General features: G+C 37.6%; 1 protein-coding gene across 1 annotated transcript in view; it reads left to right on the top strand.

The window, feature by feature from the left end:
* Positions 1–19,036, top strand: part of OSBPL8 (oxysterol binding protein-like 8) — a 208,817-nt gene that overhangs the window by 185,818 nt on the left and 3,963 nt on the right. The window contains exons 18-21 of the mRNA XM_006871622.1: positions 999–1,135; positions 7,812–7,997; positions 8,347–8,434; positions 15,267–15,372. Of these exons, the coding sequence (XP_006871684.1) occupies positions 999–1,135; positions 7,812–7,997; positions 8,347–8,434; positions 15,267–15,372 (517 nt within the window). The remainder of the gene's footprint in view (positions 1–998; positions 1,136–7,811; positions 7,998–8,346; positions 8,435–15,266; positions 15,373–19,036) is intronic.

The following is a 19,036-nucleotide window of genomic DNA, read 5'->3' as shown; positions in this document are numbered from 1 at the left end:
ACTCATTTAGTAAAACCATAAAGTGGGTACTATTATTGCCCCCATTTTACAGAGGAGAAAAACTGAGGCACAGAAACTTTTAAAAATTTGCTCAAATTAAATGGTAGAGCCAGAATTCCAACCCAAGCACTCTGGCATTATGGCTTGTATTGTTATCCAAGACACACTATACTGCTTTGTATTTAGTAGAAAGAGACATAATTCCATGTAGAATTATATTTTCTCTTAAGAAACATGGAAAAAGAATAGTGGTATATGAAAACAATGGCTTCGACTGACTTCTCTGTTGACCTAAATTTAATATATAATTTTGTTAAAAGAAGCTTAAATATATAATAAGTATTATGGTTCTATCTAGATTCACCCTCACTGCGTATATGCTATTATTACTATATGATAATAATGCAGAAATGAGAAATGTGATGACAAAATGAAACTTCATCTAGGGACTCAGTTAAGAGATTACATATAATCTCTAAATGTTTTGTAAACTGTCTTATATCTAAATTGCATTTATATATATATATATCCATCTTTTTAAAATGAAATTTCTAAGATTGTGTTCAAAATTTTAATGCTAAAAAAGTCTCTTCCAAGTTGTTCTGTCTATATATTAACTACATAGACAGCAAACAGCATCTCAGTCTATCTGCAGCACATACATCTTTCCATTTGTATTGTTAAAAGATAGCTGTTAGACATGTGATGATTTGAAATTTGTTTAAGTAAAACTTGTGAAACCTTAATGAACTTTAGTTGTATTCCCAGACAAATTTTTAAAAGTTGAATTGTATTAAAATAATTAATCTTGATAAATATTTTTATAAAATGATTTTTTAAATTAAGGCTTTAGGAAAAGTATGAGTTTCATTTGTTTTAAAGAAATGCTTAATTCTAGATTATTAAGTAGCTTGAAGAAAGTATTTTTTATTATTCTATAATACCATTCTAAATAAAGTTAATTATTTATATTAATTACAAATTTTCCTTACTTATAGGATAGTGAAGTTTTTATTAATGACAAAAAGACTGATAATTCAGAGGTTTTCTGGAATCCAACACCTGACATTAAACAATGGAGATTAGTGAGACACACTGTAAAATTTGAAGAGCAGGGAGATTTTGAATCAGAGAAGTAAGTAAACCATTTTGTCGGGTAACTGCCTGAAGATCAAAGAGTATTTTTTAATTCCTTTGTATTGTGGTTACTTTTCTCTGTCTTTAGTTATATTTGAATCCAGTAAAATACTGCTTTGTTTGTTGGATGTGACAGGATTGCATTTTGGCATGCATGAATATCAAATACAATACAAACTGCCCTGTGCTTCTGTAATTTCCCCATATTGCCTTTCTCTTCTCATCTGTTTCAGGAACTGTTTCTAACAACAACAAAAAAGTTTTTGTTTGCACAAAACTATAGGACTACCAATTGATTCTTTTTTTATTATTATTTAAGTTTTTATTGTGAATTGAGTGAAAGTTTTAATTGAGTGAAAGGGCAGATCATCAGTTTTGCGTTCAGCAAATCATATACTTTGTTTCATTACAATGGTTATAATCCCCTCCATGTGCCATCAGTTAGCAGTATTTCTCTTTATTCATTTTAGCTCTTTTTTGAAAATCACTCAGGCATATATAATAACTTAAACTACCAAAGGACACATTCTGCAAGTCTGCCTCCTGGCCACCAGCTCTCAGCTACTCTCTTTCCATGAATCACATGTCCTCAACTGCTCCCTCTCTCCATGTCCCCATCTCTGCCTCCATCTCTGGTGTCTCTGCTTCTCTGGATAAGGTCCCGCATTCCACTTGTGCTCTTCTCCCTGGATGGTCCTAGGGTCCTTTTTTTCTGAACTGTAAAATTAACTACTCTCCCGCTTTTATTACAAAACTTTTACCTTTACAATTGTGACAGTTGTAATTAGTCATAGTAACAATTACTCACTATTGAATCATGAGAATCTTATCCCCATCCGTTCACAAGAATTGTGCCACTGGATAAGACTCACTTCCAAAGGACTTGAGTCGGAACCGACTCCATGGCACATAACAACAACAACAACAAGGAATAATTAAGGCCATAGTTTTCTTAAAGTCATGAAATTCTTGCTAGATGAAATACTTATACTTTTGAAATAAAAATATAGTATACACATTACCCAGTTTTATTCTTACTATAGTCATGTTATGGCGCTGTGGGTTAATGCACTAGACTGCAATGTCGGTTGATCCACACGGGTAGCAGTTCGAGCTCGCCAGCCGCTCTTCAGAAACCCTATACAGGGTTACTATGGGTTGGAATTGACTCGACAGCACTTAACAACAACCACATAACTCTTTTTTGTGTGTGGATTAATGTGCTGGGCTGCAAGATAGATTTGAATGCAAAGTCAGTGGTTCAGGCTTACCAGCCAGTACTTGAAAACCCTGTACAGGTTTCCAAGCTATGAGATGGAACCAACTAGATCGAACTTAGTAACAACAGTATCATAGTTCTTTGTGTTAGTAAAAGGATATTTATATGTAAAAGACACTGGGATGTAAATTTTATATATATTATGCAAATTAAGCCTCACTGTGTCCTACCACCACCACTCATCTGTCAGTTTGTCGTACTGTGGTGGCTTCTGTATTACTGTGAGTCTGAAAGCTATGCCACAGGTATTTTAAATACCAGCAGGGTCACCCATGGTAGACAGGTTTCAGATGAGCTTCTAGACGAAGACAGACTAGGAAGAAGGAGTGAAGAACTACTTCCAAATATTTAGTCACTGAAAACCTTATGAATAGCAGAGAAACACTGTCAGATATAGTGCCAGAAAATGAGCCCCTCAGGTTGGAAGGCACTCAAAATGCGACTGGGGAAGAGCTGTCTCCTCTAAGTAGAGTTTACCATAAGGATGCGAATGGAGTAAAGACCGCGGGACCTTCATTTGCTGATGGGGCACAACTCAAAATGAAGAGAAAAAGCTGTAAATATCTGTTAATAATCGGAACATGGAATGTATGAAGTATGAATCTAGGAAAATTGGAAAGTGCCAAAAATGAAATGGAACGCATAAATAGTGATATCTTAGGCATTAGTGAGCTGAAATGGACTGGTATTGGCCATTTTGAATCTAACAATCACATGATTTACTATGCCGGGAGTGAAAAACTGAAGAGGAATGGTGTTGCTTTCATTATCAAAAAGAACATATCCAGATCAATCATGAGGTACAACACTGTCTATGATAGGATAATATCCATGCGCCTACAGGGAAGACCAGTTAATACCACAATTACTCAAATTTACGCACCAACCACTAAAGCCAGTGAGGATGAAATAGAATTCTACCAACTTCTTCAATCTGAATTTGATCAAACATGCAACCAAGATCATTAGTGGTGATTGGAATGAAAGAAGAAAGGATCAGTAGTTGGAAAATATGGCCTTGGTGATAGAAATGATGCTGGAGAACGCATGATAGAATTTTGCAAAATCAGTGATGTATTCATTTCAAATACCTTCTTTAGGCAGCATAAGAGACGATTATACACATAGACTTCACCAGATGGAATACATAGAAATCAAACTGACTACATCTGTGGAAAGAGACGAAGGAAAAGCTCTATATTATCAGTCAAAACAAGACCAGGGTCAGATTGTAGAACAGACCATCAATTATTCATATGTAAATTCAAACTAAAGCTGAAGAAAATGAGAACAAGTCCACGAGAGCCAAAATGTTACCTTGCATATATCCCAGCTGAATTTAGAATTCATCTGAAGAACAGATTTGAAACATTAAGCACTAAAGACCAAAGACCAGAAGAGTTGTGGGATGACATCAAGAATATAATACAGGAAGAAAGCAAAAAATTTATTAAGAAAACAAGAAAGAAGGAAAAGATCAAAATGGGTATCAGAAGAGACACTGAAACTTACTCTCCAGTGTAGAGATGCTAAAGCAAATGGAAGAAATGAGGAGGTACAACAGCTGAACAGAAAATTTCAAAGGTCAGCTTGAAATGACAGAGTCAAATATTAAAATGAAATTTGCAAAGATCTAGACTCAGAAAACCAAAAAGGAAGAATACGCTTAGAACTTTTCAAGCTGAGAGAACTGAAGAAAAAATTAAAGCTTCGAGTTTCATTATTGAAGTATTCTCTGGACAAATTATTGAATGATGCAGAAAGCATCAAGAGAAGATGGAAGGAATACACAGAGTCACTGTTGTTGTTGTTGTTAGGTGCCATCGAGTCGGCACCAACTCATAGAGACCTTGTGCACAGCAGAACGAAACAATGTCCGATCCTGGGCCAACCTCACTACTATTGTCACACTTGAGTCCATCGATGCTGCCACTTGGCCTATCCATCTCGTTGAGGGTCTTCCCCTTTTTTTTTTCTGACCCTCCATCTTACCAAACGTGATATCCTTCTCCAGCGACTGTTCCCTCCTGAAAATATGTTCTAAGTATGAGAGACGAAGTTTGTCCATCTAGGCCTCTAGGGAGCACTCTGGCTGCACTTCTTCCAAAACAGATCCATTGGTTCTTTTGGCAGCCCCTGGCACTTTCAGTATTCTCCTCCAACACCATAACTCAAAGGCATCAATTCTTCTACGGTCTTCCTTATTCACTGTCCAGCTTTCATATTCATATGAGGTTATTGAAAATACCATGGCTTGGGTCAGGTGCACCTTAGTCCTCAAGCTGACATCTTTGCTTGTCAAAGAGTCACTGTACCAAAAGGACATGGTTCATGTTCAACCATTTCAAGAGGTAGCATATGATCAAGAGCCAATGATACTGAAGGAAGAAGTCCAAGGTGCATTGAAGGAATTGGCAAAGAACAAGGCTCCCAAAATTGAGGGAATCAAAATTGAAATCTTTCAAGAAAGTGAGGCGGCACTGGAGGCACTCACTCATCTCTACCAGGAAATTTGGAAGACAGCTATATGGCTGACTGATTGGAAGAGATCCACATTTGTGCCCATTCCAAAGAAGCGGACCCAACGGAATGCGGAAATCATCGGACAATCTCTTTGATATCCCATGTGAGTAAAGTTTTACTCAAGGTAATACAGAAATGGTGCAAGCATACATTGACATAGAACTTCCAGAGGGTCAAATTGGATTCAGAAGAGGATGTGGAATGAGGGATGTCATTGCTGATGTCCAATGGATCTTGGCTGAAAGCAGAGAATAACAGAAAGATGTTTACCAGTGTTTTATGGACCTTGCAAAGGTTTTCATTTGTGGATCATGACAATCTGTGGACCACATTGCGAAGTATTAGTATTCCTGAACACTTACTTGTGCTCCCGAGGAATCGGTACATTGAACAAGAGGCAGTTGTTCAAACAGAACATGGGAACACTGAATAGTTTGAAATTAAAAAAGGTCTGTGGCAGGATTGTATTCTTTCACCATATTTATTCAACCTGTATGCTGAGCAAATACTCCAAAAAGCTGGGTTATATGAAGAAAAACGTGGCATCAGGATTGGAGGAAAACTCATTAACAATCTGTGATATGCAGATGATACAACCTCGCTTGCTGAAAGTGAAGAAGACTTAAAAAATATTTACTGATAAAGATCAAAGAACACTGCCTTGGTATTTATTGCATCTCAATGTAAAGACAAGAAAAATCCTCACGAATGGACCAATAAACAGCATTCTTATCAATGGAGAAAAGATTGAAGTTGTCAAGGACTTCATTCTTCTTGGGTCAACTGTCAACACTCATGGAAGCAGCAGTCAAGAAATCAAACGATGCATTGCATTAGGCAAATCTGCTTCACAAGACCTATTTAAAGTGTTGAAAAAAGCAAAGGTGTCAGCTTGAGGACTAGGTGCGCCTGACCCAAGCCATGGTATTTTCAATAAGCTCATATGCATGCGAAAGCTGAACAGTGAATAAGGATGACAGTAGAAGAATTGATGCTTTTGGGTTACGGTGTTGAAGGAGAGTATTGACAGTGTCGTGGGCTGCCAAAAGAACCAACAGATCTGTGTTGGAAGAAGTACAGCCAGAGTGCTTCTTGGAGGCCAGGATGGCTATACTTTGGACATATTGTCAGAAGAGAACAGTCACTGGAGAAAGGATATCGTGTTTGGTAAGGTGGAGGGTCAGAGCAAAAGAGGAAGACCCCCAACGAGATGGATTGGCCAAGTGGCAGCATTGATGGACTCAAGCGTAACAACAATAGTGAGGTTGGCCCAGGATCGAGCAGTGTTTTGTTCTCTTGTACATAGGGTCGCTATGAGTCAGTATTGACCAATGGTACCTAACAGCAACAATGTGTCCTCCCACTTGATTGCCATTCTCACCTATGGGAATTCAGTCGTTGTGTACTTTCCAATCTCCACTCAGAATTGAAGTTATCACAGGTGGAAGAATATGTATGCGACTGTTCTCAACATTCTGTTTCAGCTCTAGCCTCTTGGTGCTCTCCATTTGGAGCTAAGCTTTACCTGGTATATGAACTGTTTTTGTGTCGTGGGTATCATTTTCATAGTTTAAGGATGAAGAAAACAAGGCTCAAACAAGTTTAATTTAAGGTCACTAGTTGCAAAATGGGAGACTGGTATGACATAGTGGGTTAATGCTCTAGACCACAAAGTCAGTTTAAACTGCAAGGTTGGTGGTTCAAGATATCCAATCACTCCTCAGTAACCCCATACAGGGTTGCTATGGGTCAAAACTGACTTGACAGCACTTAAGAACAACAGCTGCAAAATGGACTTTTGGTTTCTGGCTGTAGGATTAGCACTGGGCTGCTAACTGCGAGGTTCAAATCCACCAACTCTTCCTCAGAAACCCTGTACAGTGTCTCTATAAGTAAAAAACAACTCAACAGCGCTTAATTGTAATAGCTGCAAAATGGCACACCCAAAATTCAACCCAAGACTATTGGACGCCAAAGCTTTAGCACATTCAATCTCAACATGCTGTCTTCCTAAACAGGTGGATATAGGTTGTATATATTTATATTTGTTGTTGCTGTTATTAAGTGCCATTGAGTTGGTTCCAACTCATAGCAGCCCTGTATAGAAAATAATCAAGCTTCAGTAAGGGAAGTCGTTTTACTTCAGTGTCCTTTTCTGTGAGGTCAGTGATTCTCAACACTAGCTGTGTATTAGAACCATCTGGGAAACAGTTTGTTTGTTTTTTAAGTTTAAATAACAACATGAATTGTGATTTTAAAATTCATCTAGGGCTGAGAAGCACTACATTACACTAATTAATCTTTATGGATCTTAAACTTTGGTATACATAAGAATTGGATGTAGAGGAAGGCTTATTTAAACTGTAGATTCTTGAGCCCTGTCGTCACTGAATTTCTATCATTTTGGTTTATAAACATTTGCTGCCATATGCTAAAAAATGTAATACATTTTTCTTCCCAAGACAAATAATCAGTCCCCACTTAAAGAATGGAAGTGACTTTGCACGATAAACAATGAACTGCAAACCACAAGGTTGGCAGTTTGAGCCCACCAGTCAGGCCCTTGGAAGACAGATGATGCTTTCTACTCCCGCAAGGATGTACAGGGACACTAGGAGTCAGAACTGACTCAATGGCATTTAAAAACAATAACAACCTCTCTGTATAAGTTTTTGGTTTTTGTTTTAATCTTGACTCCTTCCTGAGTATAACCTTTGTCTAAGTCAAAAACATGTGAACATTATTTTCTACCTAGGGATTGAAACCTATTTTATAGATAATTTGTTGCTTTAAAAAAAAGAAGAAGAAAAGCAACATTTTAATTGTGGCAAATACGTAATAAACATAACTTTTATTTTTGTATATGTCTTAGACTCTGGCAGCGAGTAACTAGAGCCATAAATGCTAAAGACCAAACTGAAGCTACTCAAGAGAAGTATGTTTTAGAAGAAGCTCAAAGACAAGCAGTCAGAGATCGGAAAACAAAAAATGAAGATTGGGCCTGTAAGTTATTTGAACTCGATCCACTCACAGGAGAATGGCATTACAAGTTTGCCGAGTAAGTAATTTAAAATATTTCATTGCAAACAATATATTGACATTGCCTGCTACTTACAATTTAACAATTATCATTTTAAGACTTTTATTTTTATTCAGTTGTGAAATTTTAAATTTCAATCATGATAAATTTGACTCATGATTGTAATTAGCCTATAAAATAAGGCAAGGATCAACAGATTAAATATGGATAAACCTTAACCTTAAAGTTCAATATTTATAATTATTAATGCAAATCCAACATAAAATAGAAAGTTTTTTAGTTTGCTGTGAGTTATAACTGACTCAACAGCACTTGATGACGACGATGTTAATCATTAAACTAATGGTATTGTGTTTCATTGATGTAGTACCCGGCCATGGGACCCACTTAATGATATGATACAGTTTGAAAAAGATGGTGTTGTCCAGACCAAAGTGAAACATCGCACTCCCATGGTATGTCATAAAAATAATAAATAAATAATAACTGTATTCATTAAGTGTATGTATTTGTTAATCCTCGGACTCTTTGGCTACAAACAATTAAAATTTGTTTCTTCCTTTAATAGTTCTAACAGAATAGACATCTTGGTATATCTCTAAGTATATTGCTAGACTACTTTTGTCATTTTAAACAACTTTGTCACCAGTTTCCTTTAATCTCTAATTGGAACTCACTCTGTAGAACAAGAATATATCTCACCTAAGATGGGAGACTTGAATTTTAAATGTTATAAATTTTATATCTCTAGGACTTGAATATTTATGGTACTATTTCTTTTTAATTTTTTCTAGCTCTTCAGATGTCACATTTCTTCCCCCCACCAAAGAATTAGGTTTATAAAAATATCAGAATACTAGAACGTTTAAATTCATTTTGTCAGCTTAGAAATGAAAATTCTTTTTAATAATTGTCCTTACTAGATTAGTTCATGCACTTAGTTTGGTCATTTACTCAATAAATTATCTTTAATTACTATATTCCAAGGACTTCTTAGTAGTAGATTATGAGCTAAGATTCTGTCCAAGATCCTAAACAGATGGGTAAGAAATTCTCATTAGTCCTATTACCCATTTGTAGTAAGAAATGTAGTAATAGTGGTAGCAATGATAATTCTAACATACAGTGATTAAATAAATATAGAGCAATGGTCTAAGTGCTTTATATCTGTTAATTCTTTTACTTATATCTTTTAATCTTTTACTAGCCATATGAGGATCAGTACTATTAAATACATTTTGTAGGTGTAGTAACCAAAGGCTAGACTTGTTAAGTAATTTGCTCAAGATCAGGATTGGGCAAATAAAATAAAATTGCTAATAAATAAATAAATAAATAAACAAACAAACAAACAGAAGATGCAGTATTGGAGGTAATCACTCGTCTATGCCAAGAAATTTGGAAGACAGCTACCTAGTCAATTGACTGGAAGACGTCCATATTTGTGCCCATTCCAAAAAGAGGTGACCCAACAGAATGCAAAAATCATTGGACAATATCATTAATATCACATACAAGTAAAATTTTGCAAAACGTAATTCAAACATGGCTGCAACAGTACTTTGACAGAGAACTGCCAGAGATTCAAGCCAGATTCAATCAAGGAAATGGAATAAGGGAGATATCATTACTGACATCAGATGCATCTTGCCTGAAAGCAGAGAATACCAGAAAGATATTTACTTGTGCTTTACTGACTACACAAAGGCTTTTGATTGTGTGGATCATACAGACTCTGGACAACATAGTGGAGAATGAGTTTTCCAGAACACTTAATTGTGTTCATGAGGAACCTGTACATAAACCAAGAAGCAGTTGTTCAAAGAGAACAAGGGAACACTAAATGGTTTAATATTAGGAAAAGTGTGCACTAGGGTTGTATTCTTTCACCATATTTATTCAATCTGTATGCTGAGCATAATCTGAGAAGCTGGATTATATGAAGAAGAAAGTGTAATCAAGATTGGAGGAAGATTCATTAACAACCTGTGATATGCAGATGATACAACCTTGCTTGCTGAAAGCATAGAGGACTTAAAATATTTATTGATGAAAATCAAAGACCACAGCCTTCAGTATGGGTTGCACCTCAACGTAAAGAACACGAAAATCATCACCACTGGACCAGTAAACAACATGAAGTTGTCAGAGACTTCATTTTGCTCAGTTCAACTATCTACACTAATGGAAGCAACAGTCAAGAAATCAAACAACATATTGCATTGGGAAAATCTGCTGCACAAATACCTTTTTAAAGTGTTCAAGAGCAAAGATGTCAGTATGAGGAGTAAGGTGCACCTGACCCAAGCTATGGTATTTTCAGTAACCTCATATGCATTTGAAAGTTGGACAGTGAATAAGAAAGACCATGTAAAAATTGATGTATTTCCTCACACCCTATACAAAAACGAATTCAGCATGGATCAAAGATCTAACTGAATCCCAAAATTATAAAGGTCATCGATGAAAAAATAGGGACAAATGTGAGGACACTAATTCAGGGAATACACAGGCTACCAAACATTTTGAAAACTACACAAACACAAGTAGACAAAATAGATGAGTGGGACATACTAAAAATTAAAAACTTATGTGCATCAAAAGACTTCAGCAAAAGAGTAAAAAGGGAACCCACAGAATGGGAAAAAATCTTTTGCAATGACACATCAGATGAGGGACTCATTTCTAAAATATATAAGAAACTACAATATCTATGCAAGAAAAAGATAAATGACCCAATTAAAAAATGGGCACAGGACATGAACAGACACTTCACCAAGGAGGAGATCTGGGAAGCCAACAAACATATGAAGAAATGCTCACGATCACTAGCCATCAGAGAGATGCAAATCAAAACAATGAGATATCATCTCACACCAACAATAACAGCAAAGATAAAAACAAAAAAGCAGAGGGCAGTAAATGCTGGTGAGGATGTGGAAAGACTGGGACCCTCCTACAATGTTGGTGTGACTGCAAAATGGTCCAACTACTCTGGAAAGCAATATGGCGCTTTCTCAGAAGGTTGGAAATAGAAATACCTTACGATCCAGCAATTCCTCTACTTGGTATTTACCCACAAGAAATATGAGCTATAGCACGATTAGATATGTGTACAACAATGTTATAAATAGTATTGTAGCAGCACTATTTACAATAGCAAAAAGACGGAGACAGTTCCATAAACAAACTGTGGTACATACACACAATGGAATACTATGCTACCTTGAAGAACAACAAGGGAGCTAGCTGCAAGCCACCTATTAACATGGATGAACCTTGAGGACATTGTGCTGAGTGAAATTAGCCAGTCACAAAAGGAGAAATACTGCATAAGACCATTATTGTAAAAGACTAAGAAAAAGAACCCACCCAAAAGGGGGGAAAAGAAAACCAAACTATATATATATATATAATTGCTGATCACTGGAATGTATGGGATGAGAGAAGGGGATGGAGGGAGGGAAAGACAGAGCACAGGGTAGGGAATATACACAGGAGAGCCTGGGTGCTGGGGTTGGTGGGGAGGAGGTGCTGGCAATTCACAAGAAGGGGGAGGGGAAAAGAAGAACAAGGCGGATGGGAGAACAGTTAGGCAGGTTCGCATGGGCTAAGTGGGACAGAGGTAAATGGTGATGTATGCACAACCTTGGAATAACAGGGCTTCAGGATACAGGGATTGAGGCATGGTTTGAAAGGGGAAAAGAGAGGAATAATGTTAAGATGCTTGGCTGACTTTTGAATTTTGGTTTCCCTTGCCTAACATTGTGAAGTAGACACTTGGGTTGGGGGCAAGAATAGCCAGAAACATCACATTAGAAAACATGTAAGTGCGTCTTCAGCCTATAACTGACTGGAATACCTAAAAGGGGGCTAGAAATTGCCCAGGCCCTAAATGGGAGGGAGCTATAAATGCAAGAAATGACTGGCTTACAAGCTTTCAAGAGGGAGCCTAGTTCCAGATGGGGCAGGGGTAGGCAGAACCTCCACTGAATGATTTCCAATCTGTTGGGACCAGGCTGGCGAAAGGAACTAGGGATAAGTCTCTTGTTGTACAATAGTGAATAACTGCCATCAGGACTGACTATGAGGGTCAGAAATGTAGAGGCAGTTTTTTTTCTGGTTTTTTTGGGGGGGCGGTTGGCAAAAGGAGAAGAGTGATTGATTTTGCAGCCCAGGAACAGAGGTCCCTGTGACCATGAAGCGAGAAGAGCGTAAAGCGTGACCCTACCCAGAGATGCAGTGAAGTCAGGCATGGAGACAGAGATGATGACGTGGACAGATGGAGTGGCTGGGAACATGGGACTCAGGGAGGGAGAGGAGTTGTTTGCTGACAGCCAAGGGGGTGGGCCTGTGGGGTGTATCTTTTGGTTATTTGACGTTGCATAGAGGGGATTGTAATCATTTCAATGAAATGAAATACGATAGGATGAAGGGGAAGCAGGACAGAGGTAAATAATGATGTATGTACAACCTTGGAACAACAGGGCTGTGGGATACAAGTATTGAGACATGGCTGGAATGGGGAAAAGGTGGGAAATAAGATGCTTGGCTGTCTTTTGAATCTTGGTTTCCCTGGCATGCCATTCTAAAATAGACACTTGAGAGGGAGAGAAAGGAATAACCAGAATTATCACCATAGAAAGCTTGTAAGTCCGTTTTCTGCTTATAACTGATTGGAATACCTAAAATGGGGCTACAACGTGCCCAGTGAAGGAGACTTCCTGTGGAACCTCTGCATTACATAAGACTATAGGTGGAATCCTGAACAGCATCCAGAATCTTCAGAGGTGGGAAATTTCCACTTGAAAGAACAAGCAGACCAGCCTGCCGGAAGAACAGAAGATACTTCTTGAAAGAAAAACCAACAGGAAAAATACAAAACAATATCAGCAGACTGACTGATTACCACAAGAACAAACAAGTGGCTCAGTCAGGAGACATCAAGGCAAGTGGTTGGGTCTCTGCTCAGGGCAAACCTTTTTCTAAGACAAGATGCAATAGGAATATACGCTCTGATTGGTGACCACGTTCGTAACTGATAAGGAGAAGTGAGGGAAAAACAGCAATGAAGCTATGAGCTAAGCCCTACAATGCTCAATAGACATCTGTGAACCCAGGTGGTCGGCCAGCAGTATCGCAAGACCTGGTGACTCTTGGGCCCAGAGTCAGTAACATAGCCACAGAAGACTAAAGTTGAGAGTGAAGCATCCAGCTGATTAGAAGAGAGAGCATATGCATAAGAACACCCACACTTGCAGATAATACCCACTTGACCTGGCTTCAGTGACTGAATGATCAGAGCTCAACTAGAAGAATAAAGAGGAAAAAAAGAGTAATCTAATACAATTTGATGAACTTGACCTACACCTATGGAAGCAGTAGCTCAAAAGAGGGAACAAATCTCAGCGAGGATCATTCTCACCCCCTCCATACATGGAGTGGACAGGGATGCGCAGCTTGTATATTAGCTACCCAGAATGGGGGAACTACAGGGGCAAGAAGTGACTGGCTTACAAGCTTTCAAGAGGGAGCCTAGATCCACACATCATGGAGCAAGGTAGAATCTCCACTGTGTAGTATCCAATCTGTCTAGGAAGGGCTGATGAAAAGAAATGCGGATTGGTGTCTTGTGATAACAATAGTGAATAATTATTATCAGGACTGATTGTAAGGGTTGGAAATGTAAAGGTAGAAGCTTTGTGACAAAAGGAGGGGCGTGATTAACTTTGCAGAGTTCCCTGGGACCATCAGGGAAGGAGAGCGGAGAGCAGAACCCTACCCAGAGAAGCAATGATGCCCAAGATGGAGGCAGAGATGATGATGTGGAGAGATGGAGCAGTTGGGGACTTTGAACCCAGAGAGGGAAAGGGACTGTGTGCTGATGACAGGGGTTAGGCCTGCAGGGTATACCCTTTGGTTGATGATGCATGGAGGGGATTGTAACCATGGCAAGGAAACGATATACGATAGCATGAATGTGAAGCTGATGTTCTCCCATGTAAACGATCATATAATTCACAGTAAAGCATTCTTTTTTTAAAAAGTATTTGAGTTGTGGTGTTGGAGGAGAATATTAAAAGTACCATGGACTTGATAAAAGAACAAAAAAATTTTGTGTTAGTAGAAGTACAGCCAGAATGCTCCATAGAAGCCAGGATGGCCAAATTTTGTCTCTCCTACTTCAGACATATTATCAAGAGAGACCTTTCCCTGGAGAAGGACATCATGCTTGGTAAAGTGGAAAGACAGAGGAAAAGAGGAAGACTCCCAGCACAGATGGATTGGCACATAGCATTCGGCACAAGACTGAGCAGTGTTTCGTTCTCTTGTGCATAGAGTTGCTATGAGTTGGTACTGAGTCTATGGTACCTAACTACAACAACAATTCTAAGTCACAAGTATACTGAATCATTTGAAACCTGATTATAAAATAGTTTTGTTCTCTTTCCCAAATTATTTTGGGATGTAAGGCATTCCAACTCCAAAAAATTTCCAAAAAATATGGGGAAGGCAGAGCTTTATGCCTGGTGTAGCCCTCTCAAGTAATTGATCTTAGATAAAATTCTTCTTATATGTCATTTTATAAGTAGAAGGACACAATGTTGGCTGAATCCAGATCCTACCTGTTTGTTGCGTATTATAGAAATGTTACTATGTAATTTTATTTTATTTTTAAGCACATGAGTAGTATTTTTCAAAGTAATCTCAAGAAGTAACGTAATTGGAGATAACTCCTGCTTGGAACAGTAAACAGGCAAGCATAGAGTTAAAGATTTAAGACCACTAGTTCCCAGTTTTCTAAGTGTATGCATATTTTTCTATTCTGATTTCAGTCTTTTCTCTTGCATTTAGGTTTTTAAATTTAGGACTAATTACCAGAATTGCAAACCTATTAGTAATATAGAATCTAAAGTCAATTATTCTAAGCAAAATTTGGATTTCATAGTTTGATATACTTTTAAATCTTGTGTATGTATTTAAACTTTTCAGTAAGTTTACATAATACTCTTAAAAATAATGTGTATATATATGTTTTATACATACCCAGATATTATTAAAAGTAAGTAAATAATTATTGGAAACCCAAAGTTGGAAACGAGAGGATGATGAAAATACATTACTATTTAACATTTTACAGAAAGTACTAACTACTGCAATTAGAAAAGTGAGGGAAGATATATATTCTTATTTGAGTACCCTGAACAAGCGGTTTTGACAACATTCATTGGTCTTTAATTACAAAATATAGTACAAACTCATGTACCATGTCTTTTTTTTTTCCAGGTTAGTGTCCCAAAACTGAAGCATAAGCCAACCAGGCAACAAAAGAAAGTGGTGAAAGGCTATTCCTCCCCAGAACCTGATATTCAGGACTCCTCTGGAAGTGAAAGTAAAAATATTTATTGCACACTGTTCACTATTAAGAATAAAATCTTTAAAAAAGACATTACAATATTATATTGAATATATGAGAATGGTCTTTCTTAAGAAAATATATGTAAGCAGTTTGGTGGAGGCAGAGATAGATATATTTTTGTGACTAGGTCACAGGTTAAAGCATGGTAAGTGGAAAAAGGAACGACATACAAATCAAGAACCACACTGTAATACTAGTTCTCATACTTTGTTAGCTTCTGAAAAATTGTTGATAGTTCCCTAGACTCAATTCAGAAATCATTTTTGAGCTTTGAGGTCAGTTCAGTACTTCAGAAAAGTTTATGTTTACCAGAATGAAGTCCTTTAGTGTTTAGAAGTCACATAAAAGTAAAAATATCTCAGCATTATGGGCTGCAACAATAAATAACATGGCATTCTTGTTCAACTCCAATAATGTGTTAGTGGTCTTGAACTATTGTTATGTGCCGTGGAGTCGGTTCCGACTCATAGCAACCCTGTACAGGGTTTCCGAGGCTGTAAATCTTTACAGGAGCAGAAAGCCTCATCTTTCTCCTGCAGAACAGCTGGTAGTTTCGAACTGCTGACCTTGTAGTTTGCAGCCCGATTCGTAACCACTATGCTACCAGAGCTCACTAAAGAAGGATTAAAATAATGACTTAGACATTGTAAGACAATAAAAGAACTTTAAATCACAATCCCCATACTAAGTAGAGACGCTCCATTTTTATATATACAGGTAACAGTGCTATTGTTTGATACTGTAGAGTTAGTTCCAACTCATCCAACCCCATGTGCAACTGAACAAAACACTGCCCAGTCCTGTACCATCCTCACAGTTTTTATGCATTTGGCTCATTGTTGCAACCACTGTGTAAGTCATCTTGTTGAGGCTCTTCACCTTTTTCACTGACCCTGTACACATCCATGTGTTGGAAGAAGTGCAGTCAGAGTGCTCCTTGGACACCAGGATGGCCAAACTTCGTCTGTCATACTTCAGACATATTGTCAGGAGGGACCAGTCACTGGAGAAGGATTTCGTGTTTAGTAAGGTGGAGGAAAACCCCCAGCCAGATGGACTGGCAAAATGGCAGCATCGATGGGCTCAAGTGTGGCAACAATTGTGAGGTTGGCCCAAGACCGGGCAGTGTTTGGTTCTGTTGTGCATAGGGTCACTACAACTACATATCCAAGCATGATGTCCTTCTTCAGGACCTGGTTCTTCCTGATAACATGTCCAAGGTACATGAGATTAAGTCTCATCAATTCTTGCTTCTGAGCAGCATTTAGCCTATACTTCTTCCAGTACAGATTTATTTGTTGTTCTGGCAATTCATGGGACATTTAATATTCTTCTCCAACACCATAATTCAAAGGCATGAACTCCTTGTCTGTCTTTTATGCATTGCCCAGCTTTCCCATGCAAAGAGGCAATTGAAAATACTGTGGCTTGGGTGAAGGTACATCTTAGTCCTCAAAATGACATCTTTGTTTTTCAAATCTTTTACAGCAGATTTTTCCAATGCAATTTATTTGGTTTCTTGACTGCTGCTTCCATGGCATTGGTTGTGTTGTTGTTGTTAAGTGCCATTGAGTCAGTTCTGACTCATAGCAACTCTTTATAGGGTTTCCAAGAAGCCACTGATAGGTTTGAACCACCAACCTTGTGGTTAGCAGTCCAGTGCTGTGTTCCTATAATGCCAAACCAAGAGGTCAACATAAAATGAATTCCTTGACAACTTGAATATTTTCCCCATTTATCATGCTGTTGCTTATTGATCCAGTTATTAAAAACTTTGTGTTGAGGTGTAATCTATCCAAAAGGCTACAGTCTTTGATCTTCATCTGTAAGTGCTTTAAGTCCTCTTTACTTTCAGCAAGCAAGGTTTTATGATCTGTGTATCACAAGTCCTTCAATCCTGATGCTGCATTCATCTTCACATGTTATATACTTCAACTTCTCAGGTTATTTGTTCAGCCTGTAGATTGATTAAATAGTGGTGAAAGGATTTTGATTTTAACAACTCTTCTGATTTTAAGCCTTTCATTTCCCCTTATTCTGTTTAAATAACTTGGTTTTTGGTAACGTGTTATCACCTGAAATGGTTGAACATAGACCAGTTCTTTTTGGCACAGTGAATAAGTATTCCTTCTGTCTTCTTTTGATGCTTCCTGTGTTGTTCAATATTTTGCCCATAAAATCCTTCAGTGTTGTAATTCATGATTTGAATTTTTTGAAGTTCTTTTAGCTTGAGAAATGTTGAGTGGTTCTTCCTTTCTGGTTTTTTAACTCCAAGTCTTTGAACATTTCTTTATAATACTTCATTTTACCTTTGCCAGCTGCCCTTTGAAATCTCTCTTCAGCTCTTCATTAATTCTTCCTTATGTTTTAGCTTCTGTTTGTTCAAGAGCAAGTTTCAGAGTCTCTTCTTATAATGTTTTGATCTTTTTTTTCTTTCATATCTTTTTAATGATTTTTTACTTTCTTCATGCATAATGTCATTCCCAAAACTTTTCTGGTCTTTGATTATTATTGTTCAATGCTTAACTGTTCAGTGCACCATTGGGATAGTGTCTAAATTTAGGTGGGATATACCTAAGGTCATATTTTGCCTCTCTGGACTTGTTTTCATTTTCTGCATCTTCACATTCGATTTGCATATGAGCAGTTGTTCTGTGGTCACCTTACTGTGAATGTGATAGTGAGCTTCTCCATTGCCTTTTCCCATAGATGTAGTAGTAGATTTGATTTCCTGTGTATTCCATCCAGTGAGGTATGCATGTGTAGTTGTCATTTATGTTACTGAAAAAATATATTTGGTATAAATTAGTTGTTGGTCTTGCAAAATTCTACCATGCAGTGTCCAGCATCATTTCCATAACCAAGGCGTAATTTTCCAACTACTGGTCCTTCTTTATTCATATTCAAATCAATAGTAATTATCAATGCTTCTTGATTCATGTTTGATCAATTTCAAATGACAGGAGTTGGGTAAAAGCTTCTATTCATCTTTGGCATAACTGATGGGTGTATGAATTTGAATAATAGTCATATTAATTGGTTCCTTGTAGGCATATAGGTACTGCTCTATTACTAAGATAGTTGTGTTTCAGGATAGGTCTTGAAATGTTCTTTTTGAAAATGAATGTGATGCTGTTCCTCTTCAATTTGTCATTCCTGGTATAGTAGACCGTTTGATTTTCCATTAAAAATGGCCAGTATCAGTGCATTTCAGCTCACTAATACCTAGAATATTGATCTTTATTTATTCAAGTTCATTTTTGATGACTTCCTGTGTTCCTAGATTTATACATTGAACATTCCACATGCCAGTTATTAATGGATGTTTGTTACTATGCTCATTTTGAGTCATGCCTCATGAGCAAACAAAGGTCCTAAAAGCTTTACTCCATCCACATCGTTAAGATCCACTCTACTTTTTTCCTTAGTTGTATTTTGCTGCCTTCCAGCTAAGGGGCTCATTTTCCTTTACCGTCTTAGACAGTGTTTTGCTGCTATTCTTAATGTTTTCACTGGCCATTTTTTTCTAAGTAGACCATCAGGTCCTCCTTAGTAGGCTGTCTTATTCTGGTGGCTCTGGTGAAACCTGTCCACTCTGGTGACCCTGCTGGTATTTTGAAATACTGGTAGTATCCAA

This window comes from Chrysochloris asiatica, unplaced genomic scaffold (genome assembly GCF_000296735.1).
Source record: "Chrysochloris asiatica unplaced genomic scaffold, ChrAsi1.0 scaffold00170, whole genome shotgun sequence".
Lineage (NCBI taxonomy): Eukaryota > Metazoa > Chordata > Mammalia > Afrosoricida > Chrysochloridae > Chrysochloris > Chrysochloris asiatica.
The sequence above is the reverse complement of the archived record's forward strand: the minus strand, read 5'-3'. Positions and strand labels throughout refer to the sequence as shown.